We start from the raw sequence: 13,348 nt of genomic DNA, 5'->3' as shown, positions 1-13,348 counted from the left end.
CCCTCAATGATTATATAAAGCATATTACCCTCTGCACATCTGCGTTGATGGTTTGTGCCATGGCATTTTTTCATACAAATTTGTTTTATGTATTTAACCAAAACCAGGATGCAAGCGGGTACATTTGTCCCGAAAGGTAATATAATGCACGGGAGCCTGCAGTTCCTGAATGAAAAAAATCTGGTTTCTTCTGATGTATCTGGTCACCTGTAATAATGAAATGACTAGCCGCTCAGCTGTAATACAGTATTACAGTTGAGTTCTGACATCATAATGCCTACTGCCAGGGCAAGATGCAAAACAGGGTACAAAGCTTAATTGCAGCTGCAGTTTCAACAAGGCACAGATACAAAAACCGGCATTCCATTCTTATGGTCCTTTTTTCTAAATACAAACAGTGAAGAGAAGAAATATATTTATGGCAGTGTGTTCATTTTTGCATACTCATCCCTTCCTTTTTCTACACATTCCAAGCCTCACTTTTTAAATCCGACTTACATTAGATCGATTCAAATATCCTCTTGCAACAAATTACTAACTGCTTTTTTGATGCGTTTAATTTCACATTAGAGCCCGCTTTTATTCTTGTTTCCAACCATATTTCCTCCTTCATATTAAAGAGGAAGACAGCAAGGATTTAAGTGGTTTGCAGGAAGGATGATGATAACGAAAGGGAGCAACTATAACTTTTACCATACTAAATGAGAATAGTCTCCAGTCACATACTGTTTGAGCAGTAGCTTGGATGACATCATCAGTGATGACATTAATTATGAAATTTGAGATGTCATCAAAGATGCTATCAATTAGGTCTTTTAACATGTCATGAGTGATGTAATTCGTGGGGTCATAAGCATTGCATGGCAGAGTGCAAATTATAGTTAGGTCAGTAAACGAAATCTGATGAATTTTAGAGTTATTGTGCTTTTTTACATTTAAGTTTTTGTATTATTTAAACAGCTAACTATAACATTACTTTAACCTTTGTTTATCTCAGTGAATCTCCGTTATATAATAACACAGATGCAGACACCACTGTGAAGTTGGGGTTAAATCTCACTTTTCAATAGAGAAAGGCACATTCTGAGTCGCCTATAACTTTGGACACCATCCACGTACCTGCACCAAATTTCACATTCGCTTAGCATGGTCAAGTAAGGTCCAGTATGCCAAATTTCATGCAGTTCTGTAAACGGGAAAAAGTTAAAGCAAGGGTCATAACAACATGTGTTATCCCATAGGCAATTTTGTTTGCACAAATAGCCCAAATCACTCATTGGATTTACACTAAACCTGGCATGGATGTTCAACTTGACTCACAAAGCTTGCTTTTGTTAATTTGGTGTAAATCTATTCACTAGTTTTTGAGATATTAGTGTTTGAAAAAGTTACAGATGAATTTGAAAGGGTTACACATTTTGTATACCCTGTCAGATGAAAAACCATTTGTTGATTTGCTCATAACTTTAACAAGGACTGACCAATATGCATGAAATTGGGCAGACACTTAGTATGTTGAGATTACTTTTGATATTTTCTAATTTTTGCAGCTCCATCAAGCAGGGTCAGAGTAAAAAGTTAGGCAGGCAAGTGTTAATTTGCTTAATGTTGGCAGAGGCTTCATAGGATTCATTTTCTAAACATTTATCAAGGTTTGAGCCAATCCATCAAATGGGGTGTCGGCGGGTCAATAACATTTTAATTTGCTTATAGTGAAGTTGCATCAAATGTGGTAGGCAATTACCAAACTACACGCAGAGCATGTATTTCAGATTTTGTGACATTCCAAAGAGAGTCAAAGTTTAAGCGGGGGTGAAAAATATTTGTGATTTAGTGATAACTTTGTTATCGGTTGATGGATCTGCACAAAGGTTTAGAACTTATCATGAGTAGCCCACTCTTGGTTTTCTCAATATTATGGCATTGGTGAATCTCTAAAAAATACAGAAGCTAGGAAATTAGGCCTAGTGCAAGGCAGGGAGGCCCTGCAATGAACCTCAGCCGCACACAGCAAAAGTGGGTTGGGTGCACTGTAGAATGGGCACATAGCAGGTGAGTGTGGTACGTCATAAAAGATGCAGGTGTTGAAGTAATCCCGAAAAGGTGAGAGCGAGGACTGGGTCTTTTGAAGATTCTTCAACTACAGAGATGGCCCCACCATGCCCCCTATTGGGGACAATATGCCCTCTCTTTGGATGACAAGAGTCTCCCAATAGATATATGTAAGTGTGGATGTTATATGCTGCTTGACATTTGGCCTCGCCAGGCACCCACTTCCAAACACTCCTGGACCTGGGGATGAACTGAGGACTGAACCTGCTGTCTCTGACCAAAGATGAGTCCTGCAGGACTGCGTCTACCCTCTCTTGTACCCAGGACAAAGAAGTGGATTCCAAGGGTCAGTAGGCTGACCTCGTCAAGCTACAGGGATACAAGCTACAAAAGGCCTTTCCTCCAACTGCCCAGCTGACCAGAGGCAACTGGACCGGGACTGGACCCTGCTGTTGGCCTCTGCCAGACACCCTATGAGTCTCCAAGGGCCCGATTATGAGTTTGGCCCAGTGGTGCCGGGTCTGCTGTGCCAAACCCGTGCATGGACTGCCGCCCGTATTAGGAGTTGTAAAAGTACAACTCGTAATATGGTAGGGGGTCCTTTGTCTTTCCCATGGTGGTGCCTTGAAAATAGGCACCGCAATAGGAACGGCCAAAAAGTTCCAGCACAGCATGGATGGTGACATCCATGCCGGGCTGGAACTGGGGGGGAATACAGACAGGGGGACACTGGTTGTGTCCCCTGAATGTATCCGCATGACGGGGTGGGGGGGGGGACATGGGACCCTGTAACACCCCCTTTGTTCCTGCACCGCCAGTCTTTTCATGGCGGGGCTTTTGCCATGAAAAGGCTGGCGGACCAGGAAATCAAAATATGCTGAGCAGGATTGCGCCAGCATAATACGTTATGGCACTCCTGCGCAACCTCCAGGCAACAACTGTTTCCTGGCGCAGCCAGCTGTCCACTGCAGATAATGGTTGTTAGTTGCATAAGATAACTAAGCAGCAACTATGGTTCGAATATTATTGAAAAAGCTTCCTCTTAAAGCCCTGGTGACACCACGACAATATTGCTGCTCCACAGTTTAAAAAAGAGAAGGGAAATCCAGAGAAAATGACTCTCTTGAAAGGATTTCCCTTTCCCTACAAGGCTCACCTGGTATGACGTCTTGCCGTAACTTCTCCACTAGTGAGAGGTGATCAGTATGAGCAGCGCACATCGATGTGGCTGCTAGCACTGCAGTCCACCTGTCACAAAACAGAGCCCGATAGAGACCCGTTTCGAGGCACCCTTCAAAAAACTGCGGGAGCTCAGCACCGGTGAGACCCGGCCCACTTAAAGCCCAGCCTATGGGGTTCTGGGCTGCCGTGAAATCAATGGACTTGCCCTTCCTCCTGCCCCTTTGTCTTCCAGAGCACACCATCATGCTCATCGTCACAGCTGGCGCGCACAGAAGCACAGTGTGCAGGTATTGTTGTACCTGGTGAAACTTCACTTGCAAGTTTACCGTACTCCTACACAGGGTCCCGCCTCTTAAACAAAGAAACATTGATAATTGTTCCACGTGCCTGGCCCGTGTTGTTTTGTGGTTGTTATTCATGTGGGATCAGAAAGTCTACTTTATGCTTGTTTATTTCTCGCAAAACGTATGGGCCACCATGTTAACACTGATACATCTCCTTATGAGACTGCCCGCCTCACCAGGCCTCCTGGCCACAATATCCAAATGAGTTTTCTTCTCATTTTCAAGTGTGCATAAATACCAGATAATCTCACAACCAGTCCTAAGGAGACCCCTGAAAACAGTGTGGGGTTGAAACGTGTAAACATCTATAGAAGAGGAATTATTGTCAACCCAAAGAAAAGACAACCTGGAGAAAAATATGAGGAGGCTTGACGACGGTCCTCCGCCTCAACCAGTCCAAGCCATGCCAAGCTCCTTTAGCTACACCCAGGAGAGAGGCGCTTTCTGATTTAGAAACGTTTGTTTTCCATTTCCATCTCCCATTGTTGCTTTTCATTACTTGTCCGAATCTGAACTTTTCTGGCTGCTACAATTGTTGGATTTGTTGATGTAGTGGAGGGCACGAGTGATTTCAACAGCATTTAGCACAACATTCCTTTGCCTGTGCATAGTCACAACAAATGATGAATTTGGTATATACACATATTGGGATGTTATTTTCGTAACTATATATATTGAACTGCCGAATAGAATTTAAAAAAAGCCAATAATTAGACTTCGCTTAGCTATATTCATGTGCCTTATTATGGATCAGCCAATGAGAGGAGGCAGCAGTCCCTTACTCGCCACAGAGTGGGGTCAGTGACAATGCTGACCCAAACCCACTCTGCGACGAGCGTCACTGATGGACAGTCAGCCCTGGGACTTCAGGGCTTAAAACTAAAGTGCCGACGTCTGAGTCTACCTGTGATGGGCCCCCTCATCATGAGGGGGGAGGACCACTAATCACTTTGCCGGGCTGAAGAGGTTACGCCCACAGGGCTGTGAAATTATCAGTGCTGTAAATTTCAGCTCAGGTAGCCAGACACCTGTGTATTTAGGACATGTATAGTGCCTGGATGCCTGAGCTCAACATAACGAGTGTCAGGCTGACTTTAACTCAGCGTGACAGACACTCTTCATACCTGTAAAAAGTTGGGTGGGGAGGTCTCGGCCCTTAAGGACGGGCCACTGCTGGTACCTGAAGATTTTCAAGATTTTTTACAATGTCATGAAAGGAGGGTAGCACAGAGTACAGCCTAAATGCACGTTAGAGGCAAGTTACAATATACCAAAACAAACTTACATACTCCCCATAAACACTGTTTATTCTCTGGAGTCCTACTATGTTTTAGGGCAGAGTCGCAGACGCGTCACAGGGGCTGGGGTGGAAGAGAACAGCAATCCTGGTAACAGCAGAAGCATCTGAAGTCTTTGATTGACAAAGAGCCCACTCTACAGTGTCATTCAGAAGCCAGTATATAGGATTGCATGCATTTAAAAAAAATCTGGAATTGAATTTAGGTGGGCGCTTAGCTAGCTCAGCCGAACGGAGGCTATCAGAAAATGTATTGTGTGTGCATGTTCACAGTAAAGGCACGCGTCCCCATCGGTCCCTCCTCTTCTTCCTTCATATGTGCCGCAGAATGTGCTGACTGGCCCCCAGGGCAATGATGCAGAGCCGACGCATTACAGGGAATGGCATTGCTGTGGTGTTACCATGGTTACAGAGCAATTATGCTGCAAAAAATGTAGCTGAGACTATATCCCTGCTTTTGTACTGTCAAGCATGCTAAACTGGATTGTTCTAGCTGCAATTAAATTGACCTGATTGTGCCTTTGCTTTTGTAAGTCCTGTTGCCCGGCTAAAAACAAAGGAAAATAAATTACCATGCTAAACCAGAACTCAAGGTCATGCAAGGAGATTGACTCATCTTGTAGATTCAAGCAACAACTGGGCAATAGCCAGTGCACATCAGTACTACTGTCATCACACCCCAATTGCAGAGGCCATCAGTGACCATCGAGATAAAGGGCACCTCAGCTGCACGTTTCACAACTCCTTAAAAACATTTCTGGGGTGCTATATTTAGGCGCATAAGAGTATTAAAGGGCACACCTTAGTTTAAAGCAATACAGCCATTGCACAAGGTAAAACATTTGCCCTGTTTCCAAGTCATATCATCATATGAAAACGTTCATATTAATAAAACCTACTATACACTCCCGTAAATGTTACATTCCTACTAAAATAATTATTATCTAAAGGATATACCGATCATCAGAAAACATATTTTTGATATAACATGGAAATTTGATTATACGTCTACTACAACTGATAGTCAGCAACAACTCACACACATCTCCCTTATAATAAAAAAAACGTTTTAAAAAATACTGGAAAAAAAAAAATAATCAATTGGCAACTCCTGCTTCAACAGTTAGTAGGAGAATTATAGGTTACATGGAGAAAATCCATTTATACCCAACACAAGTTATACTATCCTGATTACAGTAAATACAGGTTTCTTGTCTTGTCTAATATCAGCTTATTCCAATTCAACTAGAGATAGTTTCCAAATATTAAGAAATCTTCCTGTTACACATTTCATGACGGCTCCTATTTCTGTCAAGGGTTCCCTACCAGAGTATGTTTAGATGGTTGCATCGCTTTAATAAAATAACACGCAATAAATGTGAAAAACAAGAGTCCCAAATCCCTCCCATGTCAATATTTAGAGGTGAAACCATATATCGGTATGTGATGCTTTACTCCTTCAAACCCACAGGCATCACTACTACCATTAAGACAAGAGCAACAATAACCTAACACAAAATGGCTCCCCCTCTTTACATGTAGCAACCACCTATTGTGATTCCTGTATTTGGCAGGTATACAAAGGCTGGGGTTGCAGGTGAAAGTTACACCCCTGAAGATTTGAAGACACACAGTCCAGGTGAAGTGGTCTCCTTGGTTGTGTTAACGTTTGTCCTGCTGAGCTATACCCACTACCCAAGTTACTCTTCATACTTGTGCCTTTCCTTCAACATTCCATGATTAGAAAAAAATGCAATAGATTTTTTGATTTTCTCTTAAATATATGAAAGGAGCATTGGCAATGCAATAGGTCTCGCATTTACGAGAGTTTGAGTTATTGGCATTCTAAATGACAATGCCTTTTATTTGTGTTTTTTTAAAACAGATAAATAAAAGGCATTGTCATTTACAATGCCAATAGTTTAAACTCTCGTAAATGCGAGACCTATTGCATTGCAAATGCGTTTGGCGCCCGTGCTACAAACATTTACAAAAAATCGTTAGGGGAGAGAGTGTCTTACTTGCAACAGCAGCCAGAACAAAGCTATTTGAGAAAATAGTGCTCAGAGGCTGTAATTAACGCCCACCGAGTAACAACACCTGTAACGGTGGTGTCACCATGGGAGGTTACAAAATGAGGCAAGGCGGCACCAAGGAGAGACTACTAAGCCTATTGACCAATGAACAGCCACATTTTACAGTGGACAATGACACAAGCCAATGAAAAATATGGGTGAAGAGTGAGTGGAGTGTCAAGTCCCTACCTGAATACAGCATGCTTCGCAGAGCAACACATGCGCTGCCCAGGCTCGACCTAAAAAACACTTGCACAAATCTAAACTTACCAAGCAGTAGCAAACTTCATATGCTAAGTGAAATTCATAATAACGCTGGCAACTTCACATTTACAGTATTTGAGGAATAACAGCTGACAGCCATACACAGCACTTGGGATGTAAATGGTCTGTCTCTTCGGACTGGATGACTGTGTGATTATTGCAGTGCTGGCCTACTTAGATGTGTGCTGTTTATGATGCCACAACGGGCATTACACCATCCTCTGTTTGAGAACTACTAGGATGGATGGGATAGAGGTGAGGGATTTCTTAACCCAACTCTTGTATGCAATCAAGGGTGTCTCTATGGCTTCTGCTTTCCTTACATTAAATAATATACTTCAAATAACTCTCCCTGGAACACTTTTGTGTAATGTATATGTATAGCCTCTTCGCAGCCTGCTAATTTTCATGGAGTGGCTTTCCATAGATACACATATTCAGGCCAAGCTTTCCTCATAATCAGTCACAACTATAAAACTGCCTGCACAGTCTGCCACTGTGCAGGGACACCATCAAAGCTCAGATGAAGAGAGATAGAACAAGATGCAACTCTGACCAGGCTAGCATAAATTGTATATTTCCCAAATCCAATATAAAATAGCACATTCCTAGTTAGAGGCAAAAGGAGATCACCTCCTGATATGCAAAAGTAAAACAGTCTGAGATGTTCCTCGGTTGATTTTCTATTTTAGACACACTATTATAACTTTCAGTACTGTAAGTTAATCCCCTGCCCCTGTGCGAGAGGTGGAAGTACTGCCCTGGGCATGAACGGAAGTATAGGGATAAAAGTAATGGACCATCTTCTGAGGATTCTGATTGGCCGTCCACAGACCGGCATTCTATTCAACTGTGATCATTCGTCTTTGAGTACAGAAAGGGTCTATATTTCAAACAATACAGCACATCCTCTAGTTCCACTCATAATGAAGTCATACCTCATCAGGCAGGCTCACAACCAGGTCAAGCTCCATCTGTCCAACAAGAGCCTGAAAGAAGTAGTCACTGCACGCAGCGAGTACTGCCCGGTGGGCCCGGAATTCTTTTCCCTCCACGATCAAAGTCACATCACAGAGAATGCCTTGCTTCTGCTGGTCGTTGAGGCACAGGAGGATATTGGTACAATGGACTGTTGACTCATACACGTACATGGGAGATTCAGTCTTCTCATCTACCGACATTCCGTTTAGACCCTGGAAGAGAAATAGCATGACAATGACATTGCAGAAAAATCAAAACAAGGATGATACAGCATCTGAGGTCTAACATCACAGCATTAGGGCTACATGATCACTAGCAGAGGAGTATACATTTAATTTTAAATGAGAAAGAGTAAACTTTTTTAGATGAATATAGGAAAATCCCAAATAGAATTATAGAGTTCTCATCACTAGATAGTCACAAATGAGAAAATGTAATTCCCAAAAACTTGCATTTTTACTACTACTGAGAAAATGGGTGTACTGAGATATAGGGAATATATATTTTAGTTTTTGTTATTGTATTCTTGTGAAAAGCCCACTTGGCCCTTCTCAAAGTTCCTAAAGTCAAGCTCAAGAAATGGGGCGGTCTCAGATTCTCGTTCCTTGCCCCTTCTTTTTGGAACACCCTCCCCCTGGATATAAGATTGGCCTCACTCTATACTCATTTCAGATCTCTCCTCAAGACTCACCTTTTCCGTTCTGCTTACTACTTATCCCCCTCTCTTTCTCTTCCTCTCCTTTTTCGCTTCTCCCTTTTTTCCCCTCTCTTTCCTCCCCCCTCCTTCCCAGGTAGTTGCTTATTTCAGCGCCAAGAAACTGTATGGGCAGCAGCAGTATGTGGATGATGTGTCATGAATGGGAGCTGCAATCTTTTATGGAAGGCGCAAAAGGTTTGTGGTGTGGAAACGAAATATGTGGCAATGTGCTAGTAAAAAATAGATGGGTCTATTTGACGAAGGGTTAGAAGTCCAAAGATTATGTGGTTTGGAGTGAGCGGGTGCAAGTTTTTATTTTTTTTATTTTAAAGAAAAGCAACATAAATGCAGATGGAAGAATTATCAAGAAACTATCTGGAGATGTCAAGGCTTCTCCACCATGAGTTCTTGAAATATTTCCAAAAAGGGGCCTTTCCCCTATTAATCAAGCAATCAATCAATCGGGGATTCTTCAAGTGCGCTACTCACCCTTGAGGGTCTCAAGGAGCTGGGAGTGAGGTGGGGGGGCAGCTGCGGGCAGTCGAAGAGCCAGGTCTTAAGGGTATTCCTGAGGATGTGCAGGGATGGGGGCGCTTCTGATGTAGGTCGGGAGCTCGTTCCAGGTCTTGGCCGCGATGTAGGAGAAGGTTTTGCCGCCTGTTCTTGCTTTGTGGATGCGCAGGGGTTCGGCAAGGGCGAGGTTGGCTGATCGGAGGTTCCTCTTGGGTACGTGGAAGGAGATTCGGTTGTTGAGGTATTAGGGGCCGATGTTGTGGAGGCATTTGTAGGCGTGGGTGAGTATCTCGACGGGGAGCCAGTGGAGGTTGCGCAGGTGTTGGGTGATGTGTTTGTGTCGCGGGATGCCAAGGACAAATCTGGCTGTGGTATTCTGTATGGTCTGGAGCTTGCAGAGCACAGATTTGTTGATACTGACATAGAGGGCGTTTCCGTAGTCCAGTCTGCTGGTTATGAGAGCGTGGGTGACGGTCTTCCTTGATTCAGGGGGGATCCATTTGAAGGTCTTTCTGAGGATGCGGAGGGTGTTATAGCAGGTGAAGGCGACGGCGTTGACCTGTCGGGTCATGGTCTAAAGATCCCCACCCACCTCCAAAGATATGCCACAAGTAAAGAAAAATAATAACCAGGACCGAAGGAGATATAGGTTTCCTCAAACAAACTGCTTTTCACATAATTCTTGATTTGCTATATTTGTAATCTGCAACGTCTTCTGCAGATTGCAATAAAAAGTGCATTTTGCTCACTCAAATCAACTTACAAAAATGTTGCAGATTAAATTAAATTCAACTCGTGGTGCTTTGCAACTGTCAACTATTCGACTTTTACTAGCTGAGTACTATACTAAGGCACTAAAGAGCTGGAACTTTCTCATGGGTGTTCGTAAAATCCCTAATAAATAGATTGGTGTGGGGGGGGGCTTCCGTCCATAGCAGGTAAGAAAACCTTACATATTAAATAGATTCCAAACAGGGTGGAACAAATGGTTCGTTCATTGTCAGGTTGATGCCAATTCGTGTTTACATCACACCTCAAAGCAGTTCACGAGGGCACTATCAAACATTGGCCTCTTTTAATTAAAGTCTGGTCTCTTGAAAAAACCCAGCATGAACACAGAATAAACCAAATAGTGAGCTCAAGGACATGTTTTCTTTTTAAACGTAGCTAAGATGCACAGATTGAGGTAGGTATATTGTTTATCACACAAAGAGTGAGGAGTGCTACATGGTCTAAACTACGGACAAAGTATTATTCTCTGGTGGACCGAGAAGACAACATGTGAGAAGTTGGCCTGGCATATGCTGGTCACTAGTTAAAGTGGCCACCTTGCACCAGTCCAATTCGACTCTTATGGTAGATAGGTTTAAGACAACCTTTTAAAGAAAGCTATCCTAGTGGTAGCTGTGGAGAGCAGCCTTCAGGCTAAGTCTCAGAGTAATGTAAAGCAGCTTGTTTTACCTTATAATCTCTTGAATTACCAAATGAAAGGACACCACACAGGAATATATATAAAATATATATGTATTTATTTCTAGACACACTCTACTAATCTCTTCATGAGATTAGAAGTCAGGAGCATATGCACAAATCAATGTTTCACAATAAATTAAGCACTTATATGGCTGGGGACCTAGGGGTGTACCAGACCATATACTAAAAAAGAGGTATAAGAACGACTTGAGAAGGGAGAAGGCCTATGGTCTTCAGAAGCGCTGAGGCCTCACTAATCCACCCAAGGCAGGTAAGTAAAGGACCCACGGGAGAAGCCTGCAGTGTGAAAACACAGCCGCGGATCCCAATAGACTTTAATGGAGCAAGTCGCGGTTCGAATTTGAACGTTTTAGGGTACTTCGGAAGAGTCTACAAGCAAGTCACTTAAAGGGTAAGTAGTTCGAGGGCCAACACACACAGGAGCACCAGAGTGCACGAGTTACCTCACCCAGGGAAGCCGGGTGCATAGGTGTCTTTTGGTGTCGGGTCGCGGCGTCGTTTTCAATGGGAGCCAAAGAAGACTTGCTGCTTGTGGAGACAGGAGAAGTGTCCGGTGGAATACAAGGCTGGATTCTGAAGAAAGAAGACCTGAAAGCAGAAGGGACAGTGTTCAAAGTCACTTGCCAGTGACCCGGGGCCAGGAAGATGGATGCCCACGGTAGTCGGGTGTTTTCAGGTGATTCACGGGTGTCTTGACTCTTCAGCCACGAGGTCCAGGAGGCGTCGACGACGACCAGGCGCTGGATTTGGAGTGTCCCACGAAGTCTGCAGCTTACTGAGGTGTCGGCAACCGTATTGGAGCCAACAAGCCTTGGCAACAGCAAGTCTTGCGGAAAGTGAAGAAAGTCAGCGGTGCAGACCAGCAAGGTCTGAGGGACTCACCCAGCGAGGTTAAGTCAGGGCAGGCCTGGAGCAACCAGGGGAGCCCTCTGGTTCAGTAGAAAAGTCTTCAGGGGACCCACAAGCCAGCCGGCAAGGGATCGCGAAGACGCCTCATGAGGATTCACTTCACTGGAGCCCACGGTTACTCGGGACGAGGTAGGCCTCTGATTATCTAGGGAAATCCTGCTGGAGGCTTGGACCACACGTGGTCCAATGCACAAGTTCGTAGAACGTCGTGAAGGGGTTGCACTCGACAATAGTGCACAGTACCTGGGTATTGCTTTTCCTTGTCACTCGTGGGGCCCACTCGCCTCAGGTTTGCTGGGGACTCACAATGGTCGTCGAGAAGTCAGGAAATCCACTTCCGGGGCTGCAGGGACTTCGGACTCCGGCGGGAGCGGGAAAGTTTGCGACCGTTGATTCAAAGTTTTGGTGCCTGCCAAGCAGGGGAGTCACTCCTTGATTCCAAGGGAGATTCTTCATTCTTCCAAAGGTAGTGGAACATCGAAGGTCCAGGATTCTTCTTGTAGAGCGTCGTCCAGGGATATCTAGTTTGCAATGGCAAGGTTTCCCTATCTTATACTAAAGGAAAGGGAGGGACTAGCTCTATGACCACTCCTATGGGAGGGTCACACCCACTTCCCTTTGTCCAGTTTCGCGCCAGAGCAGGGGCGGGTAGCCGGTAGTTTGCAGGTAGCAGGTAGTTTGAGCTGGCATATGCACAGAGGAGCCTACTGCTCCCCCAGTGCAGGACTTCAAAGCACTCTAAGAGTGGACCCACCCAGCCCCAATACACTAAATCCTGTCTGAAAGGTGGTGACACCTCCCTGTGACAGGATGCCTATTGTTGGGCCTCCTCCACTGCGAGTTTCAGTCAGCAGCAGGAGGGCAGCCCAGTGTCTGTGCTGGTGGCATCCATTTTGTGATGCCAGGCTCTTTCAGATTTCTAGTAGGTACATGTCTATCCCTCTAGAAGGGTGGGATCATACTCCCACACCAGTTACTGGTGTGGGGGTATGATTCCAAGGCGTTTGACACCAAACACGACATGTTTTGATGCAGCCATCCCAAAGTTAGCATTTACCGCTAGGTTATAATGCACTTAAGAGTATATGGTTTAACCGCATCCACAAACAGCCACAGAGAATAGACTCTGCCAGCTGCAGAGGGGCCCTGCTCATGCAGAGGCACCCCCTCACATTGTAAACCAAGCACCCTGCCCTCAGGATTGATAGGGCCTGCCTTAGGGGTCATTGATAGGTCATTGATAGGTTTATATGTGTGTGTGTAAGGTGAGATATAGGGAACCTATATCTCAGTAAGGTGTGCTAACACTACCTCACACAGGCTGCAGTAGCAGGCCTGTGGTGTCAGATTTAGTCTGCTTCCCAGGGGTGGCATAATACATGCTTCAGCCCCTGGTAGGCCTGTGAAGTACCTATGCCCTTGGTACCTAAGATACCATATACTAGGGGCTCATATGGTACCACAGTATCCAACACCAGTGCATCTAATATGCACTCCAAGTTGTTTAGAGAGAACAGAGAGACTGGGGCCTTGATGGGCA

At 44.5% G+C, this 13,348-nt stretch overlaps 1 protein-coding gene across 1 annotated transcript in view; it reads right to left on the bottom strand.

Annotated features, from left to right (window-relative positions):
- BACH2 (BACH transcriptional regulator 2) overlaps window positions 1-13,348 on the bottom strand; it is a 587,303-nt gene that overhangs the window by 165,601 nt on the left and 408,354 nt on the right. Inside the window, exon 4 of the mRNA XM_085611154.1 lies at window positions 8,153-8,407. Within this exon, the coding sequence (XP_085467280.1) occupies window positions 8,153-8,407 (255 nt within the window). The remainder of the gene's footprint in view (window positions 1-8,152; window positions 8,408-13,348) is intronic.

This window comes from Triturus cristatus, chromosome 6, assembly GCF_964204655.1.
Source record: "Triturus cristatus chromosome 6, aTriCri1.1, whole genome shotgun sequence".
Classification (NCBI taxonomy): Eukaryota; Metazoa; Chordata; class Amphibia; order Caudata; family Salamandridae; genus Triturus; species Triturus cristatus.
Note: the sequence above shows the minus strand (reverse complement) of the source record. Positions and strands in the feature narration are given on the sequence as shown.